This window comes from Puma concolor, chromosome C1 (assembly GCF_028749965.1).
Source record: "Puma concolor isolate L17-30 chromosome C1, mPumCon1.1.hap2, whole genome shotgun sequence".
NCBI lineage: Eukaryota > Metazoa > Chordata > Mammalia > Carnivora > Felidae > Puma > Puma concolor.
This window is the reverse complement of record NC_141674.1, coordinates 98,625,161-98,650,658: the sequence shown is the minus strand read 5'-3', so window position 1 is coordinate 98,650,658 and position 25,498 is coordinate 98,625,161. Positions and strand designations below refer to the sequence as shown.

The following is a 25,498-nucleotide window of genomic DNA, read 5'->3' as shown; positions in this document are numbered from 1 at the left end:
GGGGGGTGGGGGGCGGCCAGAATCAAAATATCGCCCAGCTCCGGGTTCGTTCGGCAGGAAAAGAACTCAGTACACCTGCCCTTACCTCTGAATAGTCAGCGGGAAACCGTGGACTCGGTGCCCACGCGAAGTGCTACCCGCTGTCTACTAGGGCGGCAAAAAAAATCTACGAGAACTTCTGCCTCCGAACCTCCAGAAAAGTAAGAAATCGCTCCGCCTCAGCGGCCGGCCGAAAAGGGCCGGGTGCACAACGGTTTAACGGCTAAATAACGGTCAACCGCGACCGTTGGCCGGCTCCCGATTCTCGCGAGATTTTCCTTTGTGTCGGTAACAATTCTTCTCTGGGTTCTGTTTTTCCTTAGACATTCTTGAAGCTTGTGCGATTGTCAGAGAATGCAAGGAAGACTATAGCAAGTCCCATGACAGATTGGAGCGAAGAATAAAAAATCCTCTTGTGTCTTCCGAGAGTTCAGTCAGGGCAAAAAACAGATGGGCAAACAGTTGTAGCCACGTGTAATCATTTAAAGGTGGTAATTTTCAAAGACTGGTTAGGACACAGGGAAAGCGGTACTTTCAGTGGCCTGGGGAGTCAGGAGAGGCTGCCCAGATGTGATAGGCTTCTTTTAAGGCTTCTGTCAAGAATAGAGTGACTATAGACAGATTGGGCTAGTCAATGGGGAAAGACTACTCCTGAAGGTAGGCGAAGGCCCTGTGGTTGTGAAAGAGATTAGTACAAGAGAGACTCCAACAAGTGTGGCGTAGGTGTGTGAGGACAAGGTCGGGGAATGGCAAGAAGGAGACTGCAGGCTTGACAGATAAGGCCTTGCAAAGACCTTTGGATTTTAGCCTCTGTGGATGGGGAACTTGTAGAATTCTGAGTGGAGAGGGAGGCAAGATCAAGTTCAGAAGAAAATTTGTAGTATGAGAAATGGTTTAGGCAGGCATTGGGACTTGAGTTAGGGAGACAGTTTTAATAGGCTGGGTGAAGTATGAGGACCTGAGCCATGACAGTGGCGCTGGAGATGAGGAAGAGGCATCAAAAGTAAAAGGTATTTAGAAGTAAAATTAATAGGAGTTGATGGGCTGTTTTAACAGTAAGCAGTGAAAGAGAGAAGTCTAAGATGACTTCCTAGTTTCAGACTTGGGCAAGTAACTGTAATAAATATTATGATTCTAAGTACCTAGGTTTGAGCAATTAGATGAGTTCCGTTCCGTTTTGACCACATTTGACTTTGTTTTCTAATGTCTATAATTGATGTTTTTCCAAAGGACTTAAGTAATATTTTTAAATAACCAATTTTGTTTTGTGTAAATTTAATGAGACATCATAGTTTCTGCTAGAATTTAAAAATTTTTTGAGCTTTGAAAGAGATGAGCCAGGTTGTCCTTCATTTTACACTTTAAGGAAATTGAGTCTAGATACCCTAAAAAAAGAATATTACCTCCAAGAGATGATTCCAGGTTTATGCCCAAGATACTCCCCCCCCCCCCGGGGGACAATAATTAATACATTTAAATAAGATCATTTTGAAGTTGAGGATATAAATTCAACTATGTCTTTTTTTTTTTAAGTTTTATAAACGTGAAAAATTTAACTATGGGCTTTTTTTTTTTCATCGAAAACCAAACTGCTGCTACTCCTGCTATCAAATTAACTTAAATTCACAGTATTGAAAGACTTACACCCAGTCTTTCAAAATAATACCACCACAGAATTTATTAATTTCATGTATTTCATATGAAATTTATTTTTACTAGATAGCCTTCCTATCCTTACAAGGATTAAAATATTTGTGGGAAGATTTCAGTTTTTAAGAACTTCATTTTTTTCTACAAAAGATATTGGCAAAAATGTCAAAGTATTGTCTGCCAGAATAAGCAGTAAATCGTGCCAGTATTTCCCAATATGTGTTAAAACATTTTAGGGGCGCCTGGGTGGCTCAGTCGGTTAAGTGTCCGACTTCGGCTCAGGTCATGATCTCCCGGTTCCTGAGTTCAAGCCCCATGTCGGGCTCTGTGCCAACAGCTCAGAGCCTGGAGCCTGCTTCAGATTCTGTGTCTCCCCTTCTCTCTCTGCCCCTCCCCACCTCACGCTCTGTCTCTCAAAAAATGAATAAACGTTAAAAAAATTTTTTAAACCATTTTAATGATTTGTCATTTTAACTTTTTTCAATATTTTACCATCACAATTTTTTTTAATTTAGACTTATAAAAGATTTCTTTTTAGAAAACATTAAGAAAAGGTAAGAGTTGAACAAAGTTTTGTTCCTCTTTAATAATTCATAAAATGCCATAACAGGAATAAGTTTAAAATGTTAGTTCTTTATCCATCAATCTGGCCTAATTAATGAGGTTCACAAACTGTCTTTATTCTGATTACAATTGTTTCCACTAGATACCCTTTCTCATGTCTATAAGTAATCTACATATTTTCGTTCAGTTTTTACTAAAGGGAAAAAGTAGAGCATCTTCAGGAAAGAACTCTATTTAGCATTTTTCCCTTTAGAAGGAACCATGCAAACAATAATCCTTGCTTCTTTTGAGTCAAATCTGGAAAAGAATCCTGGATGTCCCTCTAGTGGTGGTCCTATATCCCACAAAATTTGATGAGCACTGATAATGTCCCATTTTATGCTGATACATTGGTAACCTAGCAATCCTGTTTATGTTTTTCAAAGCAGTCATCCTATAATGATAAACAATCTAGATTTTGAAAGTTTTAAGACAAACCACAACCACATTCTAAAATTTCAGCAATGTGAATACAAATTCCATTTCTCTGAGAGTAAACTAGCCAATTTGGGGTCCTTTGCTTTCCAAGCGCTAAGTATTTCTGAGTAGTTGTGATTCAGTGTCCTCAGTTCTGTGAGCCTCCCTATGAGACGAGCAAAATGCTGTAGGTCTTCTGGATGATAAATTTTTGAATATTTGTATAAAATCTGTAAAACTGGTTCTTGTAAATTTTCCACATATTGCTTATTTTTAAGGCATGGACGATCTGAAAAACATCATCATATACATCTTAATGAACACTGGAAAGTGGTAAAAGATAGCAAATTCATTGAAAACAATACAGTTTGTAAATAATAAAAATAGCAAATATTTACTGAACCCTTAATATATGCCAGATATTACACTAAGTAACTTATTTCATGCAATGTCTTATTTAGTCTTCAGAGTACACTATGAGGTAAATTCTATTATTACCGCTGTTTTTTGGACAAGCTTCTTAAGATGTAGAGAAGTCAAATAGGAAGAGAAAGGTCAGTAAGTGGTTGTAAGAATATAAAAGCAAGTTTCAAGCTTACTTGAAACTTAAAAAGATTAATTTCCTCCAGGTCAACAATAAGTAAAAGGTGAAGCTTCTTTTTTTATTTATTTATTTATTTTTTAATGTTTTTATTTATTTTTGAGAGAGAGAGAGAGAGCGTAAGCAGGGGAGGGGCAGAGAGAGAGGGAGACACAGAATCTGAAGCAGGCTCCAGGCTCTGAGCTGTCAGCACAGAGCCTGACACGGGGCTCAAACTCACGGACTGTGAGATCATGACCTGAGCTGAAGCTGGCCGTTTAACTGACTGAGCCACCCAGGTGCCCCAAAAGGTTAAGCTTCTTAAGTACCTAGTTATAAAAATAAGAACCGGGGCGCCTGGGTGGCGCAGTCGGTTAAGCGTCCGACTTCAGCCAGGTCATGATCTTGCGGTCCGTGAGTTCAAGCCTCGCGTCGGGCTCTGGGCTGATGGCTCAGAGCCTGGAGCCTGCTTCCCATTCTGTGTCTCCTTCTCTCTCTGCCCCTTCCCCGTTCATGCTCTGTCTCTCTCTGTCCCAAAAATAAATAAAAAACGTTGAAAAAAAAATTAAAAAATAAAAATAAGAACCAACCAAGAATTTCTTAATGCCTAGGCAACAATTATTTATCCAGGCATTTTGGTAGAGATACAGCAGTGAACATAAACAGACACAATTTCCTGCCCTCATTAAGCTTATATCCTGAGTTTGGGAGGAGTGGATGAGAAAAGAGACATATACACAATTTAAATAAAAATATAATATGACAATGATATGTGTTACAGAGACAAACAGAGAAAGGGATAAGAATTTAGGGGGGGAGGCACACTAGCTATTTTTAAAAGGATAATCAGAGATAGGATGACATTTAGCAGAGATCCAAGATGAAGGAGGGAGGCATGTAGCTATTCTGGGGAAATAGCTTTCCAAGGATATTTGTCAAGTACAGTACAACCTGTGACAGGAGACTGCTTGACATTTTCAAGTAACAAAATGTATCAAAAAGTAATGTGGGGAAAAAAAATGTGGCTGTGGTGGTGTAAGCAAAAGGAATAGTAGTAGGCAATAATGGAAAAAAACTGGGCTTTAAGCTATGTAGAATAGGAAACCATGAAAGGGTTATGAGCAGAGAAGTGAAATGATCTGGCCTATGTTTTAAAAGAATAACTCTGGTCTCTATATAGAGACTAGACCCTAGGGAGGAAAGGGCAGAAACAGGAAAGCAAAAAAGGACACTAGTTTGAATTAGGGTGGCAGGAACAGAACAGTAAGACATGGTTGAGTTCTGGATATATTCTGAGGCTAGAGCCAACAGGAGATGTTGCCTTTTTGATATGGGTTCTTGGTTTGTGCAACTTGAAGGATGGAGATGCCATTTAGTAAAGATGGAGGAAGAATATAGGAGGATCGGGGAGAGATCAGGAGTTCATCCTGGGATAGGTTAAAATTTGATATGCCTTACTGCAGGTTGAAATCTTGAGTAGGCTATTTAGTGGAGTTAGGGGAGCAGTCCAAGTTGGTATATAAATTTGGGAGTTGGCTGGGTCGCCTGGGTGGCTTAGTCAGTTGAGCATCCAACTCTTGATTTTGGCTCAGGTTGTGATCCCAGGGTCATGGGATTGAGCCCCACACATCAGGCCCCATGCTCAGCTCAGGCTCAGCAAGGAGACTGCCTAAGTTCTCACTCCCTCTGCCCCTCCCCCACTCACTCTCCTACGCACACACGCGCTCTCTCTCTCTCTCTCTCTCTCTCTCTCAGATAAAAATATTTGAGAGTTGTTAACATGTAGATGGTGTTCAAAGTCATGAAATAGGATGAAATTTCAGAGGAAGTGAGTATGGAAGAGAAAAGAACTGAGCCTTAGAACACTCAGCATTTATCAGTGTGAAAGATGAGGAGGAGTCAACAAAGGAGATGGAAAGAACAGTCATTGAGGAGGAAAATCAAGAGAGTGTGATGTCCTGGAAATTAAGTGGGAAAAAAATTTTTTTTCAAGAGGGAGGGAGTGACCAACAGAAGCCAAGTGATGAAAGTGTTCCAAGAAAGAAGGAATGATCTGCTCTGTCAGATGAAGTTGATGATGGGTCAAGTACAATAAGGACTAAGAATTGACCACTGGAATCAGCAATGCCAGATTACTAAAGATCTTGACAAGTTATGGCAGAATGGAAAGAAGGGGACAAAATCTGACTGCAGTGGGTTCATGAGTAAATGAGAGAAATAAAGGCAGGAGCACAGACAACTCAAAAAGTTTTTTTTCTGTAAAGTAGAACAGAGAAATGGGAGAACAGCTGAAAGGGGATTATAGGTCAAGAAGGCGTTTTTTGAGATGCAAGAAATTATAGCATGTTTGTAAGCTAAAGAGAATTCTCTCAAGGAGAAAGAGATTTTGATGAAACAAAATTGTTACATTTGGCATCAGTGAATAATGTAATAACCACAGACATCATGATTTGATTGCCAAACTTAATCCAAATTTTTACTTTTGAATGGTTTTTACCTGAAAAAAACACAGTTGTTGCTGCAAGCAGAGCATATTCAGTATTAGTAATATTAAGCTCACTCATTCTTCTGTAGAAGTAAAACAATGTGTTAATAAATTCTTCAGCAATACCTAAAAAGATTAATATCAAATGTATTTTCGTCAGAACATAGTGCAGAATCAAACATATTGTCATTATCATTTTTTCTTAAAGCAGAATAATAAAATAAAACATTATATCTGACCAATTTTTTCCACCCATTATATTTTGTATGATATGTAATATTACCAGTCAGTGTAGTAGGAGGACAGTCTTCGTTGCAAAAGGTTTCCATAGAATAAATAACACTTCTATTAACACTCTGATTGTGACAATTCAGTGAGTGATCTGAATGATCTGATATTCTCATAGTACCTAGTAACAGGGGAAAACATAAAGTCTGATTTTTGAAAAAAACTTTACACAGATAGTAAATCCATTCTCTCTAATCTGTTAGGAAACATTCCCAACAAATGGTAGATTTATAATTTTTATTACTGAAACAGGAAGTGAGATTAATAGTTTAGATTTTATATAAATTTTGTGTAGAAAACCTTCCAAAAAGATTTTTCTTATGATGCCATATAATAAAAATGGTTTACTTTAAAAGAAAAGCAAAAGCTAGACCAATGAATTAGAAAAGCTATTACGAAATTCTTATTACTACACTAACTAGTAAAACAAAAATATAAGAAGAAAAATAACTCAATGTGGTATAATTTGTTGCTGTTATTTAATAGTAACTGTTAACAGTAAGGTTATGTTGGCCGGACTTTTTTACTTTCAGAAGCTGACGAAAGACATTCTTTCAGGCTATAAAGTTGGGCCCCGTGAAGAAACATCACTTCAGTTTTTGATCCTTTATGTAATGCAGTCTGGTCCTCAGTTGTCAAATTTTCAAATCCTTTAACAAAAGATCACATAATTGTTTGAAATCAATAATGAAAAGATAATTTTCAGGTATAAGATTTAGTATTTTTAACTATCCATTTAGTTATAATATAAATCCTAAATGTTTCCTTAGAATAATCACAATTTGTAACTTCAAATCTAAATAAAATTCTTGATTCCACATGATAATATGTTGGAGCACTTTCATCAGAACTAGATAATAATACTTTCATATGGCAAGAGCAAATCAAACATAGTTTAGCCTCAAAGAATTTATTTTTACAGTGAGTTATCTATATATGTAGATAGGTAAGTTTTGGCCAACTGTACCTTGATTTTTTCATACTGTACCGGCAATTTTGTTTGTTTCATGTTTTAGCTAAAGTTAAAAGATACAGTCATATTATTTCTCTTGTTCCTAAGTCCTTGGAGTCATTTGAATATTTTAAAATATTTATACTTTCAACTACCTGATTGTTTAAAGCAGACAAAATGAACCATTTCCACCAGCTTTGCTGGAAAAATAGAGGTTTTTGTTTTCCTAAATGGTCCCCTTCCTTTAAAATAGGAAACTTAAAAAAAAAAAAGTGTTGGGGCGCCTGGGTGGCTCAGTCGGTTATGCGTCCGACTTCAGCTCAGGTCATGAGTTCAGGCCCCACGTCGGGCTCTATGCTGCCAGTTCAGAGCCTGGACCCTGCTTCAGATTCTGTGTCTCCCCCTCTCTCTGCCCCTCCCCTGCTCATGCTCTGTCTCTCTCTGTCTCAAAAAAATAAAGCATTAAAAAAAAAAATTTTTTTTAATTAAAAAAAAGTGTTAATTTTTTTTCCAAAGGTGAAGTGATTACCTGGGAGTCCCTTGGTAAAATCCACTAACCCCTGTAGGTGTAGGACCATGGACTCCGAGAGTTGCAAAAAGCTCAGCTCAGGATTTGCATATTTCTGGAGCTAGCCAGCAAAAAGAAATAAGGTTAATAGATTTTTTTCTTTTAAGTAAATTAAAATGTTTAACTTTTAAATTACAAGTTTAAATTTTTAACTTTCACATTGACACTCTTATTTTCTAACATAATTAGTTATAAATTATTTCCTGCCAATAATGAACACATACAAACATCTTTGTTTCCTCTAAAGGACTTGTGTATTTTTGATGAGCAGCCACAATGTCCTTAATGAGCTGATGTTCCTCGTGAGTTAGTTCCATGCTCTCCTTAATCTGTAAGAAAACATGGGGGAGGGAGGAGAACTATAATGAATTCTTATTAAACAAGACATCATGTCATTAAAGAAACAAGAAATTTTATAAGAAGAGTCTTGCCACTTTTCCAGATCTAGTGGTGGATGATACAAGCTTGTTGTCTACTTCCTCTTCCACTTTGATGCTAGAGGAAAAACTATTCTTCTGCTTAAAATTCTTTCGAAGTCTCTTTGATTTGCATTGGATTTCTGTGAGCAAACCTGTGATATTACAAAATTCATATAAAATGTTTCAGGTATGGCAAATAACATTCTAGGATTTGATGAAAATTGTCATACTGGATACATATATAATCATAGACTTGTCTTTTCACAAAGAATCTTTCTTTTATGGCAAGCAGCAATTAAATTTACTACATTACTTTCTCCTTTTCCTTCCATCACTACCTTCTACTTAAAAATACATAGTTAGCCTATGGGCACCTGGGTGGCTCAGTTGGTTGAGCTTCCAACTTCGGCTCAGGTCATGATCTCATGGCCCGTGAATTCAAGCCACGCATCAATCAGGCTTTGTGCTGACAGCTCAGAGCCTGGAGCCTGCTTCGGATTCTGCATCTCCCTCTCTCTCTGCCCCTCCCCCACTCGCACTGTGTCTCAAAAAATAAATAAACATCAAAAAAAATACATAGCCTAGACATAAATTAAAAATTAATTTTGCATCTCCAAACTATAAGTTTAGACCTTTTTATGTCAGAGAAATATACACATTAATTAGATCTTGGAAGTAATATAAAATATCAATTGGTATAGCAGTTGAACTAACTACCTTATCCATGAGCTTTTTTCTTTGATTTTTATATAAGGTCAAGAGAATATTTTGTGATTTTTCAAATGAGCTAAGTCAATTTTTTCCTAACAAGACAAGAAAATGGTATTTTGTTATGGCAGCCCGAGCAGTCTCAAGACAGGGATAAACTAAAGGATTCAGGCTGGACAGCATAACCTTAAGATCTTCTCCAACCCTAGAATCTTAAATAGGAATCCTTTCGCTCAAAAACTTTGAAGAGTTTGGATTTTATTATAATAAGCTGTATAAAAAAAAACAGGATACTGCATTGGTATTTATTGAACAAGAATGTAACTTAATAAAAATTGAAGAATATTATAGCAGTGGAAGGTAGATTGAACTAAAAAACAGAAAATGAAGAAATAGCCATAAAATTAATATAATAGTATAAGTGCAAGATGATAAGAGTTTGTGCAAGATTAGACATGAGAAGAAAACCTTGATAGTACCTTACTAAGAAAAATGAAATTTTGAAATCACCATGAGATATTGAGCCCTGGGAAATAGGAGAAATTGAGGAAATAATGCCAAAATCTTAGTGCTACTCTGAGGATTAAATGACATCATGTAAGTTATCAGCTAAAAACTCAGTGAACATATCAGGAACCCAAACAGCTTAGGTACTCTTCTGCCTGTTGAGTTGGGTTTTGACACCTATGGGTTGTTAGTAGGCTCTACTTCCCTATCATGGTATCATGTAGGCTTGTAAAGATACCAGACCAAAGAAGGGGAACTACCAATTTAAAATTCTGCTCTTTTGGGGCGCCTGGGTGGCTCGGTCGGTTGGGCGTCCGACTTCAGCTCAGGTCACGATCTCGCGGTCCGTGGGTTCGAGCCCCGCGTCGGGCTCTGGGCTGATGGCTCGGAGCCTGGAGCCTGCTTCCGATTCTGTGTCTCCCTCTCTCTCTGCCCCTCCCCCGTTCATGCTCTGTCTCTCTCTGTCCCAAAAATAAATAAACGTTAAAAAAAATTTTTTTTTTAAATAAAATTCTGCTCTTTATAGATACATTATATAACTTTAGGTTAAGTAATATGGCAGTACAAGGATTTCCAGTTAAGAACATAAGATTACTGGCAAAATTAGAGCAATATAGTATAGAACGGGGTTTATGGAAATAATTACCTAGATTGGTTACTGGTCATCCTAATTTATCAGTTGCTAGAGAAATAGCTTAAATCTAGACAACTATGTTACAATTCAAAATGACAATCTGAGGAATGCATTAAGTTGTCAGGAAGGTAAGAAAAACTAAAATCCCCCTCAAAAAAAGAGCCCCCCAAATCCACAATAATACTTACATTCTGCCAACATTCCTACTGCCTTACACTTTTTTAGTCTGCACTCTTGACATTTCCTACGCATGTACATGTCCATTTCACAGTGGCCACCATTCTTGCAATGATATACTGCATTTTTGGTGATGCTACGTCGAAAAAAACCTAATGACAAGAAAAACTACTTTTAAAATTTACGATTAGGTATTTTTAGTTGTTTTTCATTAATATATACCTTCCTAGTAAAATGGTCAAAATAAAATTATTTCAATAAAATGTGTTTTTCTATCAATAAGAAGGTTTGGTTTGATATACATTTATATTCCCTCATGATTGATAATATTCTATTCCAAGGGTATTCCTTTCAATAATCGCATCCGAAAATTAAACTAAATAGCTCCAACACATTAAGATTTTATTTTATCTATTTTACTATGGTTATACTATATCATCTAAAGCATTTTTATAACTATGTTCTGCAGACTATCAAGATTCCATGAAGCATCTCTCTAGCTGCCTTTGAAATAATATGTGCTCAGGTGAAACCTCTTTTCTGCTCTCCTCACATTTCCACCTCAACCCATAAAGGAAGAGTTACTCTTCGAAACTTAGTCCCCTGTCCTTCCTTTTTTAGCACCCCCACAGGTGAGACATTGAGTCGGCTGTGTTATGTGTGTGTGTGTTTTGGTGGAGGTATCTATATTTTCTCTTTCATTTCCTAAATCCATGCATAGCAGTCCCCCTTCCCATTTCCTCTTTTATTTCCCATTTCTCTGTAGTCACCCCTGCTACCTTCTTAATCCATTCCAAGCAGTAAAGTTGATAAGCCATGTCAATGCCTCTCTCAGAGGCCTGCCATACCTTTTTTCTGTAGCCACACTTGAGAGTGAGAGTTTCATGACTTAGATTCAACAAAGGGAGCAGAAAGGTCAGCTGAAGTCTTCAAGAACTATGCCTCATCCTCCACCTAGTTTTAACAGCAAGGCCCTGCATTTTAAGAGTAAGCAAATACATGCCCAGCTATTCTATTCACAAAGCTGGTACTTCATTTCCCACAGTCTTTATTTGGCTATTCTTTGTGAGGGGTATGCTGTGAGATTCTGACAGTAAGTCTTCACCGTGAACTTCTAATAGATATGTTTACCTAGTGCTGCATTGGCCTAAGCATTTCCAGGTCTGTCTCAACATTGCATTTGTAAATAAAAATAGTGCAGAAGTGTTTTAATACCTCGAAATTTCATCAAGGGCTATTTCACTTTTTGAAAATTTCATTGTCAATAATGATCTTTGCTTGCAAACTTCCCATTTGTTTTCAAAAAAGCATTCCAAAAGAATTAAAATAGACTCATAGAAGTCATTTAATTTCAAATTCCTTTCTAATGCATGAATTATACCAGCCGCATGAGAAGATGTATTAGTTACCATTCAGAAGGTTTTAAAAAGTCATTTTCCATTCCAATATCAGATTCATCTAGGAACACAGAAACCTCCTGCTATTATATAAATATTGAAGTTTGTATTTAAATGTAAAAGTTTTCATCAAAAATGAAAACTAAATCGGGGCGCCTGGGTGGCGCAGTCGGTTAAGCGTCCGACTTCAGCCAGGTCACGATCTCGCGGTCCGTGAGTTCGAGCCCCGCGTCGGGCTCTGGGCTGATGGCTCAGAGCCTGGAGCCTGTTTCCGATTCTGTGTCTCCCTCTCTCTCTGCCCCTCCCCCGTTCATGCTCTGTCTCTCTCTGTCCCAAAAATAAAAATAAAAACGTTGAAAAAAAAAATTTAAAAAAAAAAAAATGAAAACTAAATCAAAACTTTATTACATTCCACTTTCATGTCTTTTATGCCACAGATGGATCACCTTTAAATACATCAATGGGTCCCCCTGGTTTTCTTTTTCACACTTTAAAAAGTAAGGCTATTCTTACAGGCCTAAAATTTCATGTCTCTTCAGTGAACACTAGGACTTCAGTTTCGTTTTAACTTTATCCTTACCTTTGCAACCTTCACAAGTAAGTGCATTATAATGATATCCTGATGCTTTATCACCACAAACTACACAGAGGTCTTCCTGTCTCTTAATTCGCATAGAAGAATGAGTTAGTCTGGACCTTTTTATTCCAGAGTATCCATCTTCAACATCATGGTCAACCACATAAGTGGGTTTATTTAATTCACAGGAAACAAGTCCACATTCTCCACCACTGAACTGTGGATCCAAGCTGCAAGTGTTGAAATGACTTTGTAAAGATTGGGACTGTAGAGCTGTTGGCAACTGGACGGTAGAATACTGGCAAAAAGGCGATTCTTGAAAATCAGTGTCGTACAGCTGATAACTGATTTGCTCTGGCAGAATATCTAGGTGTTTTTAGCATAAACAAAGAACAAATGGTAAAAAGTCAAAATTTCATAATTGTTTTCAAAGGTCAAAGAGTTTTATGCTCAACAAACGGTTCAACATGTCCACTACATCCCAGGGACTTGCTGTCCAGCATGAGGAGCAGGCAGTAAACTGTATTGCAATGCATCGTAAGTGCTGCCGTCCCAGTGGTATGCAGAGGTTGCCCAGGAGCTGGGAGAAAGGACAGTCATTGCTAATGGCCTGCATACCAACTCCAGCCTCCTTCTTAAATACAAATGTGTATTTCCCAAAGTTTGGAATGAAAGAAGGTTTTCCCCACTGTATGCATTTCCCTTATTGTGGATACAACCGTTTGCAGTGCAGTGAGGCCAACAAAGAGATGAATTCATAAATTAGCACCTCCCCAAAATACCAACCTGAAATACAATTTTACCAGTTACCTGGTTATTTCAAGCAAAGAAAAATTTTTTTTCTGGGGCTCCTAGCTGGCTTAGGAGCTTAAGTCAGTTAAGCCTAGCTGGCTTAGTCAGTTAAGTGTCCAACTTCAGCTCAGGTCATGATTTCACAGTTCATGAGTTCAGTTCATGAGTTCAAGTCCCGTGGTGGGCTTTGTGCTGACAGCGTGGAGCCTGCTTGGGATTCTCTCTCTCTCCCTCTCTCTCTGCCCCTCCCTGACTCGTGCTTTCTCTCTCTCTCTCAAAATAAATAAATTAATTAAAAAAATATTATTTACTTGAACTCCCCATTTAATATACCTTAACACTCTCCTTTGCAATTCATAGGCCTGATTTAAATTACTAGTTTCTTTTGTGTTTTGTTGACTAACAGTTCTAACTAGCAATTATGTGGTGATAAGTTCACCTACCTCAAAGGGTTACTGTAAGGATAAATAAAAGATGGTATGCAAAAGCAAATATAAAACATAAAACATAAAATACAAAATAATGCTTAATGAATATCACTATTATAATTATCAGAAGCTCCCAAACACCAACTTACTTTTCACTTTCAGCAAAATTGTTAAATCTAAATCCAGAAAATTGGCTCCAAATGGATCCAGGAGTACTGAGTGCCCTATGTCTGTAACTAGCAATATTTGTACTTTTCCTGATGCTGAATCACCAGGTGATTAACCTCAAAATTCTACCAAGATCAGTAAACATTATAATTTTCATTAACTAACTCACATAAGTCACTTGCAATCTTAGAGCATTCAGTCTAATGCTAAGTGTTGAGTAAATACTAATGACCACCTGATATGAAAAGAAAGGTTATCAGTAAAAACAAAGTAACTTTTTTTAAAAGAAGAAGGTCCTTTCTGACTGAGTGTCAAAAGACTGTAGAATACTGGCTGATGTTCCATTGTCATGGCAATCCGAGTTGAAATCTCAACCCTAACCTTACCCTTAACAAGAAAACTGCCCCTAAAATAAATTTATATTACAGCCTTACTCTTTTTGGAGAAAATTTCCGTCATATCCTGCATTCTGTTTCTATTTCTTTCCCTTTGATAAAAATCTTATATCAAAATTAAAATTTCAAGTATATTGAATAGCACTCTGAGCTACATTTACTAAATTGCATGTGAACTAGCTACAACTAACTCCTAAAACAACTTCTAATGTGCATGTTAATTCACATTTTAAAAATTAAATACAATTTTGTACTATCTTGATTTTCCCTCCTTTTTTTTTTTAAAGTTTATTTATTTTGAGAGAGAGAGAGTACTCCTGCAGGCACACGGACGAGGGTCAGAGCAAGGGAGAGAGAATCCCAAGCAGGCTCCTAGCTATCAGCACAAAGCCCGACTCAGGGCTCCATCCCATGAACTGTGAGATCATAACCTGAGCCAAAATCAAGAGTCTGATGCTCAACCGACTGAGTTACCCAAGCACGCTGGGCTTTTCCCTTTTACAATTGATTCTGGCTTAGAATATTTTCATATTACTGATTTTTTAAATTATATTCTCATAGAGGGAATAATTTTTTATTAAGTTTTTTATTTTAATTCCTCTTGTTGAGAATAATTTAAAGTCTTTGGTTTACTTGTTTATTTCTTTTTTTAAAAAAACCCTATTATTAACCAATATTACACACACACAAAAATGTTTTATTAACTATTATACTGTATTTGTCTACATACCATAGTACTGCACTGGTTCAGCAAGACAGTACCCATCAGATGTAGTAACATAAGTATTTGCCATTCTCTGGTCCAATTCTCACTTACTCATCAGTGAATGCTGAAATAGAGCCTGAAGGAAATAAAACTTTTGTAGACTATCTGAAAGCATGATTTTCAACTCAGCATGACTTTAAATTTTTTTTTTTCAACATTTATTTATTTTTGGGACAGAGAGAGACAGAGCATGAACGGGGGAGGGGCAGACACAGAATCGGAAACAGGATCCAGGCTCTGAGCCATCAGCCCAGAGCCTGACGCGGGGCTCGAACTCACGGACCACGAGATCGTGACCTGGCTGAAGTCGGACGCTCAACCGACTGCGCCACCCAGGCGCCCCAAGCATGACTTTATAAAAGTACAGTACTATTTTTGGAAAAGAGGAGTTAGCAGAATTTATACTAAAATTAGACATCTATATTTATACTTTAAAATTGGAAAAATAGTGAGTTTTCAGTTTCTAAACACCAAATTATTAATTCTGCCAATTTCTTTATACATATTTTTTTTAATTTTTAATGTTCATTTTTGAAAGAGAGAGAGAGAGAGAGAGATCATGAGCAGGGGAGGGGCAGAGAGATAGTGAGACACAGAATCCAAAGCAGGCTCCAGGCTCTGAGCTGTCAGCGCAGAGCCCGAAGTGGGGCTCGAACCCATGAAACGTGAGATCATGAACCGAGCCAAAGTCGGACATTTAACTGAGCTACCCAGGCATCCCTAATTTTGCCAATTTCTTATTGCTCAGCTCTTTACAAATAACTCATTAAACCTTGGTAATAATCAATGTAGCTTTTTTTTTTTTTAATGTGGCTTTTGAAAGTATACCAAGCTTTGGTGTCAGGCTTCATACACTGCTCTCACCACTTACTTATGGGTCATTTATTAAACCTCCCTAAACCTTAGGGTTTAGGGTTTAGGGTTTATTAAACCTCCCTAAACATTTGTAGAAGAAAAATAATAAAACCCTCCTGGCAAAATTATTGGGAGAGTTTAATTTAATGTATGTAAAATCCAGCACACTTCTTGTCTTAATAACTGATTCTCATAATCTCTATTCTAATAGGTTCAAGATTTCACTGTTCTAAATTTAGAGGAACTAGGAAGAAAAATGAGACTTTTTCACGAAGGAAATTAAAGAGTAAGAAAAAATGCCTTTCATAGCACTTGTGTTTGTGTTCTAAGTCCTCTATAAATATTTTTCATAGTCCTATGATATGCTAAACATTAAAACATTAATTTTGGTTCTGCTTAACTAAAATTTTATTTTTTTATTTATTAAAGAAAGTTTATGGATTACTGGAGAAAGTGTTTTATTTTTAATAGTAAAGCCTAAAAATCATAAGCTGTTATAAGAAAAATTATTCTAAATCTAAGGCTATCCTTTAATGGGAAAAAAAAAAGTCTTTATTTTTGTTATTTCCTAGAAAGGAACTCCAAAAATTTAAATAAACTTAAACAGGAAATCACAGTTTAAGAGATTGAAAATTATTGGAAGAAAATAAAGTTCACCCTAGAGTCCATCGTATCTTACAGCTTTATCTTCTCTATTAGAAGATAAAGACTGTTTTCACCTTCAAAAAGAACCAAAAAAGGAGAAATTGGGGTTTTAAATCATGCCAGAAAATTTATGTGACCAACTTCTGAGACAGCCTCTGAGCTTATATTGAAAAATCTTTCACTTGGATTTATTAGCCATGTGACGAGTTCGTGGCTAAGGTTTCTATGTCCACGAAGACGGTTCAAATAGTAATATCTCTGAAATGTGTCCCCTTTATCATCTAATAGAATGTATGCTCCTTTAAAAGCGTTTGAATCTCCAGTCTTCTGACAGCATAGCAGTCAGTAGAATGAGCATTGGATGGAAGAGATGAAGCAAAAGCAGTGCCCCCAAATAAGTGCAACTTTGATATGAAGTTTTCTTTCCTTGAAAAGTCAGGACTAAAATCAGTATGATCAGTCAGCATACACTTCTGTGTTTCCTATATTGCAACAGGTCAATTGGCCCTCCATAGAAAAAACAATTCTGAATGCCATCCACTTAATTTGTGTGGTCCGTTTTAGCAATGATCCTGTTCAGTTCTTTCCAAACTTCTCTTTGGAGTCTCAATTCAATTCATAAAATTATGAATGAATGTGAAAACTTGAAGTTGTTATTCACCCTCCTTTAAAATTGCTGCATTTGCCATGAGGCTTCATACAATATTGAATATCTGAAGAAGTCTGAAAATTTAAAAGTATTTGGTACTACTTAGATACAGACTTTGCTGAGGGAGAGTTTGAGAAATAATATAGAACAAACCAGAGGTAGCACATTAAAACAAAACTGGTAGTATCCTGACAAAGACACACACAAGTATCCTGTAGTAATGCCACTATCAGGGTTCAAATCACAAACAATGATGTTCTAAAATCCAGTCCTTCCAATGCTGGTAAATAAACACCCAAAAATATTATCTAAAGTAAACCTGTTTTTATCAGTTTATGGACTTGTTATATTCCAGGGCATACATGAAACATACATAAATAAGCCTTTGATTAAAAATATGCTTCTTAAAATATGAAATATTCATCTCTCTAAATGCTTACAGTAATGTTGTATTATTTTCTACATAAAATTTTTCACTAATTTTCTACAGTCTTTTAGATGTTTAATAGAAGTATTTTAATATGTATACATAGTAAATAAAAGCTTTCAGAAATACAGTGTTCGTACAATTAGTTTAAGATCACTTAAGTAAATTATTAATAACATAGAGAAAGGTATGTAATCAAAGACTTCCTATCCTGTTAAAAGTTACAATAGGCCTGGCGTGATTCTGTTTTGTTATCTTTCCTAGTAAATATTTACTTAAAAACAAAAATAACTTAGTTAAGAGAGAAGCTTTTATCAAGAGGATCAATTTGGCATGGGCAAAGTCTGTATTTTCTTTCTAGAACAAATATAACTTTATTAAAAAATTGTACTTTCCACAGATTATAATAGCTATTTACCTGAAAAGATGCTTAATTGCAGAAATGAATTTGCATCTCCTCTGCCTTAACCCTAAATCATGCGTAGGAAATCTTCACGTAGCTAGAACTTTTAACAGGAAAAACATATTGACTCCAGAGAACTACAGTGACACCTTAAAGGCACGGTTTTTACATTTTCACTCTTGCAATAGGTCACTTGAATCATGAATAATGCATTGCATAAAACTGATATCACTGAAAAGTAGATAGCTTCATAAGAAAAACATTTTACTCTTCAGAGTAGCCTCTACTAGAAAAAAAGGAATGATAGTGCTGTATGATACACAATTATAAAAAGGTTTTTCAGAGCAGAATTCTTTGATCCAAAATTCTCTGAGCTTATTGGAACCAAAGAAAATGAAAAGAATATATTTGAATAACAGCACAAATTAAGGCTTCTGGATTCCTTTACAAGGATCTGTCCTTTAACCTTCGAATACTTGGAGGATTTTACACTGTGAAGTCTTCACATATAGTTTTATCATGCAGCTTTTTTGAGATGTAATTTACATAATATAAAATTCACCCTTTTAAAATGTACAATTCGTGGTTTTTAGAATACTCAGAGTGTGCAACTATCACCACCATCTAATTGCAGAGCATTTTTATTACTGCAAAGTGAAATCCTATACCCATAAACAGTCTCTCCTCATTCTCTTCTCCCCCCCCCCATCCTTAGCAACCACCAATCCACTTTCTGTGTCTATGTATTTGCCTATTCTAGACATTTCATATAAATGGAATCCTACAATTCCATATATAGTTTTAAATGAAAAAACATATTTAGTTAATATCATGTCAAGTAATTTTTACAGCTTAAGAAAGAGAAAACAGACTAAATGTTTAGAAAATTCATGGCTATGAATTTAATGTATACTCCACAAACTGTTGGAAATAGTTTGTGTCTACTTCCATAATCTGGAAGAATGTTTATAAATATCATCATAGCATTTTGAACAGAGGTGTAATTCCCTGAATATACCCCTATCAGAATATATTTCAAGTTGCCTTCAATTTACATATAACCTATTGCTTTAAAAAATAAAATGTGTTTTAAGAATAAGTTCTTGATTAAAAACACATTTCATTTTTAAATATGAGAGTAAATACCACTGTGAATCAACTTACATTATTACATCGAATGTCACCTGAAGTCCAACTACGGTTCAAAATTGCCTTGTCATTCTTCAGGGGAAAACCAAACCACTGTATAAGCTACTTAAGTTTCTTGTTTTCAAGGAGCAAATGCTTTTTATAGTTTGACTATCATAGCAACAACATTGGCTTATTTGCTTTGCAAAAATTAAATTAATGATGATGGAAACTAAAGGGTTCCAAAAATACCCTTAACACCTTCCAGTTTAATAATAGTTTAAATTGCCAACAAAATTAATATTCATATTTAATTTAGACAGCATAAAATTATAAAATTTTGTGTTTTGAAAGAAGACAAAATACTCACAGTTAAATGATATTACTAGAGATTGTCCTTTTCCTCGCAGAACAAGTATAGATAGATTTAACAAGGACTTCAACTTTCCAGCTGGAGCAAATTGGACCTTTTCCCTATTTATCAAGGAGCGGAGAGGGGGGCACTCTGCATACACTTAGGCTCCAGACACTCTGCAGAGCAACGCTTCAGCTCTATCTCAGAGACAAACTTCCCAGACAATCCTCTCTTAGGTCAAAACAAGGGCAGTTATTATTTGACATAAATCAAATAATAACCAGATCATCAGGGATAGAGTTCTTTGGGACCTTCAGGTCACACTCTCCCAGAGTTCCTTATTGTTTACTTAATAAATATTTTGTTTTCTTGATTAAATTTGACATTCTCCCACTTTGGTTACAAAACACTGGGTCTCTAGAAACTACTAAGCAATATGTACAGGAAAGGAAAAACCATCATTAATTCAAACGTCATTAATACAGGTGTTATAACAATTCAGCTTGAAGTTTATCTCTGCATTACCTACAAAATAATTGTTAATCCAGTTAGAAATGTTGATAATAATTCAGATCGGTACAGTGTTACATGTATACAAGCCATCTAGTCCAACCCTCTCAATGTTTTGGCTTAAAAAACTGCAACACCAATAAATACTACTCCTGGTTCAAGTTCTCATAGCTAAGCCAGTTAGTAGCAGAGGTGAAACTCAATGAAAATTCATGTAGTTGAACAAGATACATAAATAACTTCACTATGATTTTTTTTTAATGTCACTTACGTAAACAAAGTCTATGGGCTACCAGGCTCATAGTATCATCCCTGTAAGGCATCTCTACAGAGGCATGTTCCACCATTAACCTCCAATTCTTCTGGTAACACCTCCTCTAACTCACCTATTTTACGTGACTCTAGGCTCTGGTCTCTGTCCTGCCCAGTTCTGCTTGCACATTAACGTAGCACAGTATACATTTCCACCTTTCTTGGCATCTTAGTCCACGTCCCGTTTCTGACTTCACAACTACTATATCTGCTGAATTCTTCAAGGGACCTTATCTACTACTGGGAAGAATTCATGATAAAATCTGCAAGTCATGTCACATAGAGTTTTGTTTATTTCTTAAAAGAATAGGCCCTGTGTCTATGAATTTTAATCCGTGAACCAAAGAATAATAGTTCCAGCATGATAAATTCATTTATTTGATTATAAAATATTCCAAAAACAGGCTCCAAATTATGTCTCAAAAGAACTGACACTCTACTGGAAACCTTACAATGAAATAAGGCAAAACAAACATACACTACTTGATGTGTTTTAAAAGCAATGTTTAACTTCTAAATATTTATCAGGAACATTTGCTTCTCAAAAAAAACATTTTTAAAAGAACTTCAGCCCTTTCAGTATTAGTATACAAGTATCAGGGATAGTTTATAAATTATTTTATCATTTTTTTATTTTTTTAATTGAGGTGTAATTGACATAAGACCTTGTATTAGTTTCAGGTTTACAACATAATTCAATATTTGTATGTATTGTCAAATGATCAACATAATAAGTCTAGTTAAGGTCTGTTACCATACATAGTTACAAATTTTTTTTCTTGTGATGAGAGCTTTTAAGATCTACTCGTTTAGCAAATAGCAAATATGCCGTACAGTATATTAAGTATAGTTACCATCCTGTTCATTATTTTATTTTATAGCTGGAAGTTTGTGCCTTTTGATCCCCTTCACCCATTTTGCCCACCCTCCACTCCCTACCCCCCGGCAATCACCAATTTGTCCTATGAGACTGGTTGTTGTATTTTGCTTTTTTTAGGATTCCGCATATAATTGAGATCATGCGATATTTGTCCTTGTCTGACTCATTTCATTCATTTCACTTAGCATGATGCCCTCAAGGTCCATCCCTGTTGTCGTAAATGTAAATGGTATACATCATGTTTTCTTTATTCATTCATCTATCCATGCACACTGAGGTTGTTTCCATATGTTGCCTCTTGTAAATAATGCTGCAATGAACATGGGATTGCATATTTATTTTCAAGTTAGTGTTTTCATTTTTTTTTCCAGATAAATATCCAGAAGTGTAATTTCTTTATCATATAATAGTTCTATTTATAATTTTGAGGGGATTCTCCATATTGTTTTCCATGATGGCTGCACCAATTTGCAGTCCCACCAACAGTGTACAACAGTTCCCTTTTCTCCACATCCTCATCAATGCTTGTTATTTCTTGTCTTTTTGATAACAGACATTCTAACAGGTGTGATATGATATCTCATCATGGTTTTGATATGCATTTACCTGATGATTAATGATGTTGAGCACCTTTTCAGGTACCTGTTGGCCACCTCTATATCATCTTTGAAAAAATGTCTACAGGTCCTCTGCCCACTCTGTAATCAGAATGTTTACTATTGAATTATATGAGTTCTCTATATATTTTGGAAATTAACCCCTTACCAGATATATGATTTCCAAAAGTTTTCTCCCATTAAGTAGGTTGCCTTTTCATTTTGTTGATTTTGAGTATTTCCTTTGGTGTGCAGAGGCTTTTTAGTTTAACGTAGTCCCACTTATTTATTTTTGCTTTTGTTGCCTTTGCTATTGGTGTTAGATCCAAAATATCATCACCAAGACCAATGCAATGAGCTTATAGTCCATGTTTACTTCTAGGAGCTTTATAAATTAATTTTATTATTCAGATAATTACCAGTTTTAGCCTCTACTTATAACTATAATTATTAGTTTCTGTATTCAGTAATGTATCTCAAATGCTCATTAATGATTCAAACGTTTCATTAATTCATATCACCATGACCACTTACACCCTCATTCCACCCTTACTATATCTGAAATATTACAATTCATTGCCACCAGCTTCCTTGTTTAGCATTGCAAAGAGTAATTCATTCAGACCTTTTCCGTTACAAATTTTTATATGTACTTCCCTGGTTTATGATAACACCCTAGACTTACTATGTTGTTCACATAGTACTCATTCCAAGTACTTGAAAATATGTGCAAATATATGTTAATACTTTAAAATAGAGAATGCAGAACATATTTTTAAATTTTATACAACAGGCTACTGTCACCTAAGCACTCTACAATTGCATAGTTCACTGATATTCCTTAATAAGCATAAATGGGGGAATCTCCTGAAGTTTATTCTTTTCATACAGTCACTCAATAGGCAGCTAGCCCAGATAGATAGATACATGCCATTTAAAATAAATATTAACATTGTTATCTTATCAATACATGCCATTTAAAATAAATATTAACATTGTTACCATATCAGTAACAAACAATCTAAAGAGTTATAAATCTAACCAACTAGTTTGCTGTAGGGTTGGGAGCATCATTACGGAAGGCTCTTAAGGAGATGACATCCAAGCCAAGACCTAAAAGATGAGAAAAAGCCACAGAAGGGTTGGGAGATGAATGTTTTCGTGGGAACAACACAGTGTTGTCTATTGGCTTGTGTAATATGGAAAGAAGTCCAGTGTGATGAATGGGGAAAGAAGACACAGTTAGCTTAAAATGATACTGGGGAAAAGACATAAACCTGATTTTTTCCCCTTTGTTTTTCTTTCTTTTTTTTTCTAAGTTTTTATTTAAATTCCAGTTAGGTAACATAAGAGCCTTAGAGAGACATCTGAATTTTATTCCAGGTATAATAAGAAATCATTGAAGGACTCTACCCAAAAAAGGCACGTAATCTGGAGTATATTTTTTGTTTTGTTTTGTTTTTTTCCTGACAGAGTGAGGATGAGCACATGTGTGCATGTGGGGGAAGGGTAGAGGCAGGGAGAGAGAGGGAGAGAGAGGGAGAGAGAGAGAGAGAGAGAGAGAGAGAGAGAGAGAGAGAGAGAGAGAGAGAGAGAGAATCCCAAGCAGGCTCCACGCTCAGCACAGAGCCTGATCCTGGGCTCAATCTCATGACCCTGGATCATGACCTGAGCTGAAGTCAAGAGTCAGATGCTCCACTGATTGAGCCACCCAGGCTCCCCTTTTTAAAAGTAATCTGTACACCCAACATGGGGCTTGAACTCACAACCTTGAGATAAAGAGTCACATGCTCTACCTACTGAGTCAGTCAGGTGCCCCTGCTTTTCTTAATGGAGCTTTCATTGACATCATTGTCAGTTCACTTGCAGAGGTAAGGAATAATACAGAGAGATCTGTCTATGCTTAATCCAGTTTTCCCCAATGGTAAAACTTGCAGAACTATACTACAATAGCAGAACCAGGATATTGACATTGATACTGATTTCCCCAATTTTGCTTGTACTTATTTTTGCATGTGTATTAAATTCTATGTAATTTTATCACCTATAGGTTCATGTATCCATCACCACAGTCACAGTCAAAATACCAAATAGTTCCAACATCACCAGAAGCCCTCGTGTTGCCCTGGTTTGCATATACCCACTTCCCTCCTCCCATTCCCCATTCCCGAGTGCTGGAGATCACTAATTTTTCTCCATTTCTAAAATTTTGTAATTTCAAAATGTCCTATAATGGATCATACATTATATAACCTTTTATGGTGGGCTTTTTTTTTTCTCAGCATAATTCCCTGGAGATTGATCCAAGTTGTTGTACGTATCAATAGTCTACATTCTATGGTTATAGGTATACCGCAGTTTAAACATTCACCTATTGAAGGACACATGGGTTGATTCCATTTTCTGGCTATGGCAAATAAAGCTGCTATGAATATTCATGTACAGATATGTACAAGTATATGCTCATTTCTCTTGGGTAAATGCCCAAGAGTGTGATTACTGGGTTTTATGGTAATTGTATATTTTGTTTTATAAGAAACTGCCAAACGTTTCCAGATTGGCTATACCATTTTATAATTCTACCAGCAACATGCAAATGTATCTCTGTATCTTTGCTAGGATGCAATATTTTCACAGTTTTTTATTTTAGCCTTTCTGACAGATGTGTAGTGATATCTCGTGGTTTTAATTTGCATTTCTCTGTTGGCTAATCATATTGAACATCCTTTTTCTTTTGAGAAAGAGAGAGAGAGAGAGAGAGAGAGACAGCAAACTTGGGAGAGGGGTAGAGGGAGAGAGAGAGAGAACCTTAAGTAGGTTCCATGACCCTGGGGTCATGACCTGAGCCAAAGCAACTGACTGAGCCACCCAGGCACCCCTGAATATCTTTTAATGTACTTATTTGCCATTTGTATATCCTCTTTAAAGAAATGGCTGTTCATGTCTTTTTCCTGTTTTCTAATTGGACTGAGGTTTTGTTTTGTTTTGTTTTACTGTTTTGAGGGTTCTTTATATATTCTAGATACTTACTAATCTTTTGTTGCATATGTGATTTGCAAACTTTTTTTTCCCAATTTGTGGTGTGTCTTTGCATCCTCCTGAGGGGATCTTTTGCAGAACAAGTTTTTAATTGTGATAAAGTATAATTTATCAGTTTATCCTTTTATGGATTGTACTTTTAAGTGCTAAGTCTAAGAACTCTTCACCTAGCCCAAGATCCCAAAGATGTTCTCCTGTGTTTTTTTTGCAAGTTTTATATTTTAATTTTTTTTTAATGTTTATTTATTTTTGAGAGAGAGATAGAGTGTGAGCAGGGGAGGGACAGAGAGAGAGGGAGACACAGAATCCGAAACAGGCTCCAGGCTCTGAGCTGTCAGCACAGAGCCTGTCGTGGGGGTCGAACCCACAGGCCATGAGATCATGACCTTAGCCCAAGTCAGATGCTGAACCGACTGAGCCACCCAGGCGCTCCTTAAGGTTTTATATTTTAAGTTTCACATTTAAGTCTACGATTTTAGTTACTATTTTTAAAAGGTATGAGGTTTAGGTTAAGGTTCATTTTTTTGCTAAGAGATGTTCAATTGATCCAGCACCATTTGTTGAAAACGCAACTTTCCATTGGTGAATTGCTGTTGCACCTTGTGAAAATTCAGTTAGACATATTTGTGTGGATATATTTCTAGGTTCTCTATTCTGTTCCATTGATTTGTGTATCTGTCTCTCCACCAGTACAACACCACGCTATTTTGATTGTTATAGCCATCAAGTAAGCCTGTAATATTGAGTGAAGAGATTCCCCCCCCCCCACTTTATCCTTCTTTAGTAAGATTGCTTTAGTTATTCTGGGACCTGTGCTTTTTCGCACAAATCAAATTTCAAAATAAGCTTGTCTGTTTCTAAACAAAAGAAAACAAAACAAAACAAAAACTTACTGGGATTCTTCATAAAAATTGTATTAAACCTATTGATCAGTTTGAGAAGAACTGACATCTTACTACATTGAGACTTTCCAAACATGAACGTAATACATCTCTTCATTTATTTAGGTCTTCTTTGATTTCTTTCATCATAATTTTCAGCATCTATATCCTATACATGTTTTGTTAAGTATATACCTAAGTATCTCTTTTTTTTTCAAAGTGATTGTAAATAGTACTGTTTTTAATTTCAGTTACTTCATGTTCATTG

The 25,498-nt window shown here is 36.0% G+C and overlaps 1 protein-coding gene and 1 long non-coding RNA gene across 2 annotated transcripts; one reads left to right on the top strand and one right to left on the bottom strand.

The window, feature by feature from the left end:
- The first annotated feature begins 29 nt into the window (after positions 1-29).
- Positions 30-23,476, top strand: LOC147578272 (uncharacterized). Its single transcript, XR_015255017.1, has 4 exons — positions 30-200; positions 10,497-10,659; positions 15,617-15,691; positions 23,361-23,476. It is a non-coding gene; the product is annotated as an uncharacterized LOC147578272 (long non-coding RNA).
- On the bottom strand, positions 1,601-19,242 carry LOC112848596 (bile acid receptor-like). Its single transcript, XM_025912346.2, has 11 exons — positions 19,028-19,242; positions 14,515-14,626; positions 12,005-12,367; positions 10,039-10,179; positions 8,014-8,153; positions 7,807-7,911; positions 7,544-7,643; positions 6,590-6,712; positions 6,058-6,183; positions 5,787-5,900; positions 1,601-2,998 (listed from the first exon to the last, which is right to left on the bottom strand). Exons 2-11 carry the CDS (start codon positions 14,576-14,578, stop codon positions 2,751-2,753), a joined length of 1,524 nt encoding a protein of 507 aa, XP_025768131.2. The 5' UTR covers positions 14,579-14,626; positions 19,028-19,242; the 3' UTR covers positions 1,601-2,750.
- Positions 23,477-25,498: the final 2,022 nt, after the last annotated feature.

What these genes read in the sequence shown, in the direction of transcription:
- LOC112848596 (XM_025912346.2), bottom strand. Translation starts at nt 14,578, where the DNA reads ATGGCAAATACTTATGTTACTACATCTGATGGGTACTGTCTTGCTGAA. An exon ending in TGAACCAGTGCAGTACTATG is followed by an intron (nt 12,368 to 14,514) that starts GTATGTAGACAA and finishes AAAAACACCTAG; the next exon opens with ATATTCTGCCAGAGCAAATC. An exon ending in TAGAGGAAACAAAGATGTTT is followed by an intron (nt 7,644 to 7,806) that starts GTATGTGTTCAT and finishes TTTGCTGGCTAG; the next exon opens with CTCCAGAAATATGCAAATCC.